This window comes from Triticum dicoccoides, chromosome 2A, assembly GCF_002162155.2.
Source record: "Triticum dicoccoides isolate Atlit2015 ecotype Zavitan chromosome 2A, WEW_v2.0, whole genome shotgun sequence".
In the NCBI taxonomy this organism is placed as follows: domain Eukaryota; kingdom Viridiplantae; phylum Streptophyta; class Magnoliopsida; order Poales; family Poaceae; genus Triticum; species Triticum dicoccoides.
In genome coordinates, this window is record NC_041382.1 from 778,810,605 (window position 1) to 778,821,501 (window position 10,897).

Here is a 10,897-nt window from a genome sequence, read left to right on the forward strand (position 1 = left end):
GCATTTGCAGAGAATACATTGCTGAAAACCGCTTGTCATTTCCTTCTGCTACTCGTTGGGTTCGACACTCTTACTTATCAAAAGGACTACGATTGATCCCTATACTTGTGGGTCATCAGTTACTTTGTTGAAGCATTCTTGCCGACCTAGTTTATCAATGGGGGTACACTGATATAGATGCGAGTGTATATGTGTGTCAGCGAGGAAGCACAAGCTAGATAAAGCGTTGTGTCCCTATAGTTTTCATCAAGCAATCGTGAATCACACCATTTCAACTTAATTTGTTCCGAGGCAAAAACACATAGAATAGAACTCTGTTTCCGGACAAAAACAGAGTAGAATTCATTCAGGTGTTGAAATGATCAGGTCGTCAAATACTGAAATCTTGCAACGAGGGGTCGCTGGATCGGGAATGGCATTGAGTAATCCACCAGGATCTATCCTCGACCATTCTACATGGATCCCTTTGCATACAACTATTTCATGATATACTCTGCTTTATTATTACGACCAATCCCAGTTTAGTTTTTCCTGCTACAATGCAGGTTCATTTAGCTAGCTAGCTTTGGCAGACCACTGGATTGATTACCAGGCTAGCTAGATGGCTCTTGATGTATGTACGTATTTGGAGTAGAAATTACTCCTCCGGCTCCTGCCTGCAAAAGGGAAATGCCTACATAGATCAGTCGGGATCGGGATATACAGAGATCTTCAGGTTAATACTAAGAGAATTAGTTAATTCATAGGAGCAGATTCATGTGTCATTCATTTCACTAACTGTTTCCAAGGAGCATTATAAAAAAAACAGTTTCCAAGGTAATTAAGCATGTGTAGGCGATTAATCAAGGAGATCTTATCAACTTAGAGGCTCATAAACAATGGATTCGTGCGTGTGATGCATGCTTGTGCTTACTCATCAGGTTGGGTGTACTTGGCAATGGCGGCGGTGATCCTGTCCTTGTCCCTGGTGGCGAAGGACTCCACCAGGACCCCGGCCTTGTAGAAATGGAAGAGCGGCACCACCTTGATGCGCAGCCGGTCCGCCACCTCCGACTGCTCGTCGTACTCATCAATCACCTGCAAGCTTCTCTTTCAGATGCAAATAAGATAATTTTTTGACTACTCAAGATTTGCTGGTGTAAGAAGGGTCGGACGTTGTGCTTGAGGAAGATGACGGGGGAGCCGTGGTCGCCGGAGCCCTTGCAGAGCTTCATGAAGCCCTGCTCGATGTACTTGCAGCTGCCGCAGGACGGCCGGAAGAAGTCCACCACCACCAGCGCGCCCGTCGCCCTCGACCGCTCCAGGAACCGGCTGAACTCCTCGTCCGTCTTGAACTCCGTCACGCACTCCACCGGGCAGGACTCGTCCTCCTCCTCCTCCTCCCCCACGGGGGGAAGCCCCGGCAGCGACCCGTTGGTGCTCCCCGCGCCCTCCTCCTTGCTCTCCGACGACGACGATACGGAGACGCGGATCCGGCGGCGGCGGATACGGAGCGGGGCTGTTGGGAAGGGGAGGGTGGTGGTGGCGGTGGCGCGGGGCGGAAGGCAGCGGCCGGAGGTGGTGGTGGTGGGGAGGGGGAGGAAGGAGCCGATCATGGCTGCATTCTCGTGGATTTGTGGTGGCTGCTGTCTTGAGGTGGTGTTGTGGATATTGCGTGGGATTCTTTTTTCTTCCCTTTTTTTTACGAAAAAGTCTTAGGAGAGAAGGTAGAAGAAGATCTACGTTTGTGGCTGGGATTGATTTGGTCCTTGATATTTTCCCCTTTTTTTTGCATGGATATTTTTGCCTTGTACTGTACTCCTCTATCCGGAATTATTGGTCGTAGAAATGGATGTATCTAGACGTATTTTTAGTTTTAGATACATCCATTTCTATCTATTTTGCGACAAGTAATTCTGGATGGGGAAGTACTAGTTTAAAAAAAAATAAAAAACGTTTTAAAGAATCAAGTCTAAAATTCAATTCTGGTACTAAGCGGTATCACACTTCACATCAACAATTTAAATGCCATGCAAAAATCACACACAATTAAATGGCGGGCTCGCTGTTTACGGCTCATGGCTTGCGCTTGGGAGGAAAAACCCTATGTGATGCGCTCTCTCTCTCTGTCAAGTATTACTGATTCGCACAGGTATGGTCGACATATTGAGCAATTGGGCTGATCCATTTTAGCGGTGTGCATAGCTTCGTTCTGGTTATGAGAACCTCAACTGGTTTTTATCGGTTTGGGAATCTTCTAGAAGGTTCCTGAGCCATTTTTAGCTAGTTTTTTCTTTTTCTTTTTCTTTTTCTTTTGGTTTTTCCCTTTTTCGTTTATTTTTACTTTTTTTTACCATAAATTCGAAATTTTCAAAAAAGGTCAGTACATCAAAAATGTTTAAAAATTACAAAAATCTTTGATTCTTTAAAAACAGAATTTCAATTTTTCTATTAATGTTATCATTTTTTTAGAATTTAAAAAATTGTTCCATTTTAAAAATCAAATATTTCAAAATTGATCAAAAATTATAAAACAAATTCGTTCTTATATTTTTTTTTGAAGTTTTAAAAAAATCATGTTTTTAGTTATTATATTTCAGAATTTCACTTTTTCAAAAAATGATTAAAAAATACATGAATTGTTTGGAATTCCTTTTTTCATGCTTTCAGAAAGTTCAAAACTTCAATTTTTGTTTAATTTTTCCAAAACTTGTTCAGAATTTCAAATTTTGTTTTCTTTTCCAGAAAATAAAATTTCAATCTTTAGAAAATATTCGAAAAAGTTCATAAATGTTTGACCCGCCTCTCTTGTCAGTTCATAAAGTCTCTGCACTACAAACAGTCATGAATGCTCACCAGCTTCAGTGGCTAGCAACAAGCAGTATGAGATGAGCGATCGTGAGTTTGAACCCATGAGAATGCACTGCTATTTTAGGATTTTTTACGCTGCACCGATTAGATTATAGTGCCATTCGCTACGACCCAGTTGGGCTTCTGTATGCGCCGTGCCGCTCTTTTGACGCAAAATGTGTCGTATAGGAGGTCCCCTTGGGGCGTGTATGGTTGCTCGTAAGCCCCGTGCTGGCTCTTGGGAGCAAATTTGCCAGTTTGGTTAGTTGGGTTACATCATCAAAGTGGGCCACACAAACTTTGACGCACATCTCAGGCTAGCGCTCAAGGAACGCCTGAGTCGATTGTTTCCAAGGAGCCAGACTCACTACATGCAGGGAGAGAAAACATGGCGCGGGGATGGCACGAACACGCATGCGTCCCTCGGAAAAAATGGCTGGAGTAACTTTGTCACCTCCGGTTGATCCCCGCCTGTTACCCTATTTAACCCCCTTCGGCTCACCACCCCAACCCCCTCCCCATCCTCAAGCTCTTTGTCCCGAGAAGCTTGTTCACCGATGAGCAGGCCGGTGGTGTTATCTTCTACGTCCATCGATGGTCGACGACGTCGATACTTCTTCCTCCTATTCTCCGACTTGTTTCCTTCCCCCTCCCCGCTCCCCCGATGGCTTTAAGTACCATTACACCCTAGTTTTTGTAGCTTATATATGTGATCATTTGGTAGATTAGAGTAGATCTAAAGGTAGTATGACATGTTATGCAAGTACTGCTTCATGATGTTGGGTCAGGATGTGGTAGATCATATGCTAGTGGTGTTGTGTTGGTACTTGGTAGTATGGTAGATTTTGCTTGATTGCAGTGATGATGATGTTCATGGTGTTGTGGTAGATCGATGCTTATGTGCTAGTATTACATGTGATGAGCTTCATGGTTAGTCCATTCTAGTATGCTAGTATGTTAGATGCATTGTTCTTGTTCAGCTAGTCCCGATGCTAACCATTGTAGGCAATCAATGGCGAAGAGTGTAAGTACAAAATAAATAGAGTTTGTCCTAAAAAATAAAAGAAATGTAAAACTAATCAGACGTCGAATTTATTAGCTCTTTTGACGTGGATTTTTTTGGTGTATTTTACTTACGTCCTTCAAATGGGAATACAAATAAAGATCTTACGATTCGTAAATGTTCATATGAAAAAGAAGAGAGAACATCAGAACAAGCAATATAATAATAAAAATAAATTCATCTGTCACAATAGTTACAATTACATGACTATCCTTGGCCAATGGTCAACCCGCACAACACTGATAGCTAGAAAAAAAATTAAAAGTTCAGACATGTTTTTTTTAGGAATAAAAATAATAAGCCAGAACATGTTTTTTCAGAAGTAAAAAAAATCAGAACATTTGCTATTTGGTTTTTGAGAATATAGTCAGAAAATTCGAATTTTTTTGGGAAACAAGTATTTGTTTTTGAGACAAGTAAGAACATTTGATGTGGGCACTAAACGGTAGGCAGGTCCAGTTAAAGCCCAAGAAGGAAAGACGGCCTAAATCACACGACCAGAAAATTCAATCGAGGGTTTCTCGTCGCCGCCGCGGCCACGACCGGATCTCGTCCTCCTCCCGGCCAGCAGACGGCGATGGCGGCGAGGGCGCTTGGGCTCGCCGGCCGAGCGCTCCTGCGGCCGCTCTCCTCACCGGGCGCCCAGCGGCTGCTGTCCACTGACAAGGTACGTTCGCCAGCTCCCCATCCCTCCCTTCCTTCCATTGCATTTCCCCGCAAGAAACTCGATCCAGATCCATCTAACTCGCAATACGATGGTAGCGAGGAAGGTAGGCAGGTGAAGTGAATCTTGAAATGAAACAGAGAGATAGGATAGATTCGTGAGCTAGGCAAATGCGCGCGTGCTTCCTACCAATTCAACTGCGATGTTATTTCATTTCATGGGGAATGAAAGAAGAAGAAAACAGAGGTGTTCTTGCCATCATATATGTCCTTGTTTACTGCTGTTCTGAGGGTGCCGGCCCCTTTGCCATTGCCAACTAACCTACCAAATTAACTAAGTCCAGTGCTGTTGATGTTATTGACCACAAATGCTTGCTACTATAGCCATAAATCTTATTATTTGATCTTAATTCTTACAGCCGCATTGCTATATACTCCTGCTCTTTTACCCAGTTTTGCCTAGACATGAACAGAGTGGTCCATCTTGTTATCTGGTGCTTGATACAATTTGAATCTCGATTTGTGCTTTTGCAGAGCCCACTGCAGGGCCTTGCGAACGCCGGTGATCCGATGAGCCGCCTCATCATGCAAGCACAGAACCAGACTGGCGGCGGTTTTTCCCCTCACTTTGCTGAGAACGGATTCACCGCAGGCGGTGGCAGGATGGGTGGAAACGTGTTCACAGCCGGTGATGGCAGGATGGGTGGAGTTGGATTCACAGTCGGTGATAGCAGGATGGGCGGAATTGGATTCACAGCCGGTGGTGCCAGGATGGGTGGAAACGGATTCACAGCTGGTGGCAGGTCGGGCCGGTTTAACATGGAAATGCTGCGGCCAGCAGGGGCTCCGCGAGTAAAGAGGGACGTTCTCCACGTCACGCTCAAGGGGAAGAAGACCTTTGTGACGGTGACGGACGTCAAGGGGAACAGGAAGGCTGGGGCTTCCGCTGGCTGCTTGGAGGATCGAAAGGGGCGGTCTCGTCTTGCTCGGTATGCTGGTGAAGCTACAGGGGAACACATGGGGCGAGTCGCCAGCAAGATTGGCCTAAAGTCGGTCGTCGTGAAGGTGAAAGGATACTCCTTTTTCAGGAAGAAGAAGAAGGTGATCATGGGCTTCGCGGACGGTTTCCGGGGCGAAAGAGTGAGAACCCCGTCTCCTATCATGTACGTCCATGACGTGACCCAGCTCGCGCATAATGGATGCCGGCTGCCCAAAAAGGTAAGGAAGTAAGACTGATAATAGCCCCCAGCAAGAAGTGCGGAGATCAATATCCTGTCCCAAGGAGAAACAAATTAAGAACGATATGTATGTATCGACAGGTTTTGTAATAATGTCATGAGCCTGGAAGTATTTATGAATACTTATTAGACAGTCTTAGATTGGCTCTTGTAAGACAAACATTTTTGTCATTTCCTGTAATGTTGCTGAAGTGATGGATTTGTTTTGATATGGCATGGTTGCATTGCATGCAGTTCCCTCTCCTTTTGTGGAGCTCCTATATAGTTACAGCACTGCAAGTGTATGTGTTGAGAAGCTGCTAATTTCTTGTTTTTCAAGAAGTGAAAAAGTTTGAAGTCTTAAGTAATTTGGAAGGGTTGCATCCCTCTTCCACATTAAGATAATGTTCTGCTTTAATGGTTGGCTCTGTCCCCGTATTTTTCTTTTTTTATCCGACAAGAAAATATTCTGAGTTTTTTATAAAATTAAACTTTGTCTGCGATTCTTTCAAGCAAGACAAAATTCAAACTCTGTAGGCCAAAATATGCAGAACTCCCTTCATATTCCCTCTTCTCCTCTCACTAAAATTTATCTGTTGAGATCCCTTTTGCAGTTAATTAGAAGGGTGAATTAGTGGGTGGTTATTTAGAACTTAACTACTAGAATCTCTATGTAGTTAGAAGGAGTGACTTCTCTGATTTTGAAGGTTCAGAGAAGAATGTAATATTGTGAAGGAACTGGGGGAAGATTAGTTGCAGCAAGGAAAACATATAATAGGATGTAATCTTGACAGTATCATACACAGACCATGCATGTAATAGGATGAATGATTCCATGATTTTATTAATGACAGTGTACCACATATATATCACTCAAAATTGCTACCAACTGCTTATGTTCATAATAGCAACGCCGAAAAAGAAGAAAGCATAGTTAACCCAGATTGCAACCAAAATGCTCACAACACTGAATTTTGGTGCACACACTACTGCATCCAATCATTCGGCTTGTACATGAATGCTTCCCTTCTGAGTATTATTATAAATCTTCATTAAGCTCCCGATCGATCCTTTTTCCACCAAGCCCATTCCATCCATCGTTGGCATATATAAATAGCATCTCCAGCCCCAGCATTGTACTTCACAAAATGGTGACGATATGACGGAACTCCTCACTGCCAAGGATTTGCTCTGCAAACATCCTATTCTGATCGACGTGGTAATGGTCCCCCTCGATACTACCAGCCTTGCTGACTGAATAGATATCATCAGTGTGAAGAGTCTCGGCATACGCCACTGGATCTACCACCATACATTCAAGTGCAGTAGCATTCCCAAGGATGTAGAGCGCCAGCTCGGCTAGCCCCAATACATCACAAAATCCAGACATGTGGACTCTCTTCAGGTGATGATGCAGAGGCCCTTGCACAGCCGTCACCATCCTCATAGTAGGAGGGCAAAATCTATCACGACCAACCTGCACACACATATATCCGTTAATTTTACTATAAATATTCTTCAGGGGGGCAGGGGTTAAACAGAAGCAACAGACATAACTATCCTAATTAATGTGTTGAATTTTTTTTCATAATCAACAGTTAAATTACTTACATGCAGTTCTAATTCTTCTAAGAGAGGTGATAATTGCAAAAGATGAATAAACCCTATTGCCCAACTATCATCATATGGATCCCACCCGATCTCAAGGTTCATGTTCAGATGCCTCAAATTGATGAAGCTAGTCTGGTTGTCACCGAATCTTAGCACCTGGAAGAGAAACAGTGCACGGATACAAAATTAATAATTAAACTTTGTGATAGCAAAATTTGAAATAAAGTAAAACAAAGCACTTCTTTCTAGAGCAGACCTGGTCCAAATTCAAAAGTAGAAATAGTTTTTGCACATGAGGAAGAGCAAGCTCGGTGAAGGTGAAGGCCAAGTCATCAAAATCATAATCATTGAACTCTTGAGTCCTCATGTTTGATACAAAGGTTGCCTCCGACAACCTCAAGCAATCACTGAGCATAATTTGTGCGAGATCTTCGTCGAACTCAAATTTGGTAAGATTTGGAGCATGCAACTCTAACATTTCCAGTTCAGACCGGCGCACACGCAGGTACTGCAACCTGCACAGTTCCTGCCCTATGCGTAAACTTGACAAGGGGGAGCACCACTCTATGTCTATATGCTCGAGAAGAGCACAACTTAGCAACAGGCGCTGGAGATCACCTCCACTGATGGACACCGTTTTTAGTGTGAGTTTCCTAAGGTTTGTGATACCGCAGAAACTGGGGGGCAGCTTTAACCATACATAGCCCAGAACAAGAGATGTGACACAAGAGCCGCTTGGGCCGCTCAGCTTGCACAGCAGGAAAACATCCTTGTACTGGTCACATCCAGGGCCAGCGCAATCGATATCAAACGTGAAATCGAAAGCAATGTACTTGGCCCTTGACGCAATGGAAAAGTTAACCCATCTATCAATGTGATACTTATGCTTTCTGCGGAGACCAAATTCGATAGCAAACTTGTCCAGCGTAGTCGTAGTTGTAGTGGAAGTAGACCACAGTGGGCGCAATACACTGTCCACATTGACGATGAATTCAGCAGTCCAGGATGCTCGTTTAGTATCCGTGTCTCTAATGATGGCATCAATGGTTTTGGTGAAGTCCGGATCTGGGTCAGTACTGATGCCAAAGGTGTCTTTGGTGAAGACCAGATCTGGGTGGCATATCCGCTGCTGTCTCCATTCACCAGAAAGCGTGCTCATCCTCACGACATCCTTGATTGACAACCGTGACAGTATGTCGCGCAAAACGTCCTGTAATGAGCACGAGAAGTCAAGTTGTGGCACCAATTCAACAGCCACGCTCCCCTTGCTAAGACTCTGCTTTTTAATAGAGTCGGTAATACCCGACGTAAATAAGGCGTTGAGATCCTTACATAGGGTAGAAGTTGAAGCTGAATCTCTGCCACCTTAGGTTTCTCCACCCTACTGAAACCAGCGCTTTTGTTTTCGATCGAAAGTTCTTGGCTGCTCTGTTTCTCCATCAGAGTGGATCCGATAGATAGATCGATCTGCGTGGCAGCAAAGAAGAAGTACAAACCAGATAAATCTCACGGTGAATTGTTTCAGAAAGCAATCGTTATCATTGGTTTCGGCAAGCATCGTTATCATTGATATCAGAGAGGAACCGTGATCATGAATCCGGCCGACTCAACTCTGTTCTAGGACAAAACAGGTAACATAATTTGGCAACAAACTTGTATCAGGTATCTTACATCACAGGATTTTCCTCTTCATTTTTGTAACTATATCTTACATTATAGGTTAATAGCCTTGGCTGGGAGAAGAATATAAATTAACCAGTAACCTGAAGTAACTTCATGTTTAAAATCAGCCTGAAGGAACAATGGGGATCGCTCATGTGAACATTCAAAAATTTGACAAGGGGATCGTAGGATCGGGATTGGAACTGGATAATAATTAACAAAGATCCTAGCCTCCATTCAGAAATCACCACACCAGATGAGGAATTGAGGAACGCGCCCATCAATCCTTAACAGGGATTAGAACTGAGGTACCTATGGATGGAGTAGCGGCGACGGAGAAGGGAGCGCGAACAGGGAAGAACCTCTCCCAACGGGATCGCCGGAGCAAGGGAAAATCCCGCCGGCGAACACGCAGGAGCTCACCACCGCGCCATTAATCGCCTGGATCGAAGGTCGCCGCCGCGCTAACCCTAGCGGTGCTGGCAGCCGGGACGAAGAGGGAGAGAGATTAATCTGGGCCGCACATCTCAAATCCAACGTGGGCTATGTTCTCCCAACCTTTATCTCTGAGCAATTCTTGTTTCCAGTTTTTTCTTGTTTCAGATTTTTCTTTACCGTTCTTCCAAAATAAAGGCTATTTTTAGGTGGCTGCCACGCGGCATACAACTGATAATTAAGAGTTATAGCTGCCTTCATCACCGTCAGATGTGGACGTTCAATTGGCCTCCCCCATCGCAACACCGGTCGTGTTGGAAACCAATTGCAGCACTAACCATGTTGTGAACCCCACTCGTCATGCTGCGAGCCCCATCATTCGCTTTGAAGCATCCGCCGCCGACCATGAGAGCTCCCCTCTTCCTCATGTTCGCTTGGGGGATCGTAGGCCACAAAGTTGGGCATCTAGCTTGTGGGAGAGAGACGCATCCATGACAGCTTCTACAAAGGTGGGAGAAGCCCTCGTCAGAGAGGATTCTAGAGGAGGGATCTAATGAAGAAGAGAGATAGGAGCAGAGACCACTGCACCTTATAGCACTGGTGACGGCGATAGCTTGCAACATCAATGGCCACAACTTTGCGAGTTGTGGGGGAGCAACCGAGAGGGGTTCGATGTTCGATTTGGATGGAGCAGTCGAGCCGTGAGGAGGAGGAAGACGAGGGAAGAGATAAGGTTGAGGGTGTTTGTGGTGAATACGTGTCCAACGAAGGTGTTTGTGGAGCAGTCGACATGTTCAACAGTTAAGTGTGGCTGAGATGGATGTGTAGCCACACGAGGAAGGATAGAGTTCGGAATGATGATATACGAGATAGAGTTGGGGTAGCACCAATTGAAGAGAAGCTTGTCCAACATCGTCTGAGATTGTTTGGGCATATTCAGCGAATCAGTGCAGGCCTCCAGAAGCTCCAGTGCATAGCAGACGGCTAAAGCGTGCGGTGAATGTCAAGAGAGGTCGGGGTAAACCGATTTTGACATGGGAGGAGTCCGTTAAAAGAGACCTGAAGGACTGGATTATCACCAAAGAACTAGCTATGGCACAGGGGTGCGTGAAAAGCTTGCTATCCATGTGACAGAGCAATGAGTTGGTCGCGAGATCTTATGGGTTTCACCTCTAGTGATCTACCTCATCTTATTTGGGACTAAAGGCTTTGTTGTTGTTTTTTGTATTTAGAAACGGAGGGAGTAGAATTCTACAATCGAGGGTGCCACATTTCAGGATGTCAAGCTCGCATCTGTTGTTGGCTTACCACACGGGAACATAGTGCATCACTTCTTTTGACTGCACAACATCGGATCCATGTGTCTCTCATCTTGTGGGGCGCCTAGTCTGTGCCATTTGGGGTTCATGGTGTGGGG

At 44.7% G+C, this 10,897-nt stretch overlaps 3 protein-coding genes across 3 annotated transcripts; 1 reads left to right on the forward strand and 2 right to left on the reverse strand.

Moving 5' to 3' along the window:
- Positions 1-288: 288 nt before the first annotated feature.
- Positions 289-1,629, reverse strand: LOC119357237 (thioredoxin-like 4, chloroplastic). Its single transcript, XM_037624231.1, has 3 exons — positions 1,155-1,629; positions 914-1,077; positions 289-656 (listed from the first exon to the last, which is right to left on the reverse strand). The coding sequence occupies exons 1-3, from the start codon at positions 1,593-1,595 to the stop codon at positions 638-640; spliced, it is 624 nt and encodes a 207-aa protein (XP_037480128.1). The 5' UTR covers positions 1,596-1,629; the 3' UTR covers positions 289-637.
- A 2,753-nt stretch (positions 1,630-4,382) lies between these two features.
- Positions 4,383-6,036, forward strand: LOC119357238. Its single transcript, XM_037624232.1, has 2 exons — positions 4,383-4,559; positions 5,090-6,036. Exons 1-2 carry the CDS (start codon positions 4,470-4,472, stop codon positions 5,783-5,785), a joined length of 786 nt encoding a protein of 261 aa, XP_037480129.1. The 5' UTR covers positions 4,383-4,469; the 3' UTR covers positions 5,786-6,036.
- Positions 6,037-6,582: 546 nt separating this feature from the next.
- Positions 6,583-9,557, reverse strand: LOC119357239. The gene is made up of 5 exons (XM_037624233.1): positions 9,358-9,557; positions 8,716-8,850; positions 7,640-8,593; positions 7,384-7,539; positions 6,583-7,249 (listed from the first exon to the last, which is right to left on the reverse strand). Exons 2-5 carry the CDS (start codon positions 8,821-8,823, stop codon positions 6,914-6,916), a joined length of 1,554 nt encoding a protein of 517 aa, XP_037480130.1. The 5' UTR covers positions 8,824-8,850; positions 9,358-9,557; the 3' UTR covers positions 6,583-6,913.
- Positions 9,558-10,897: the final 1,340 nt, after the last annotated feature.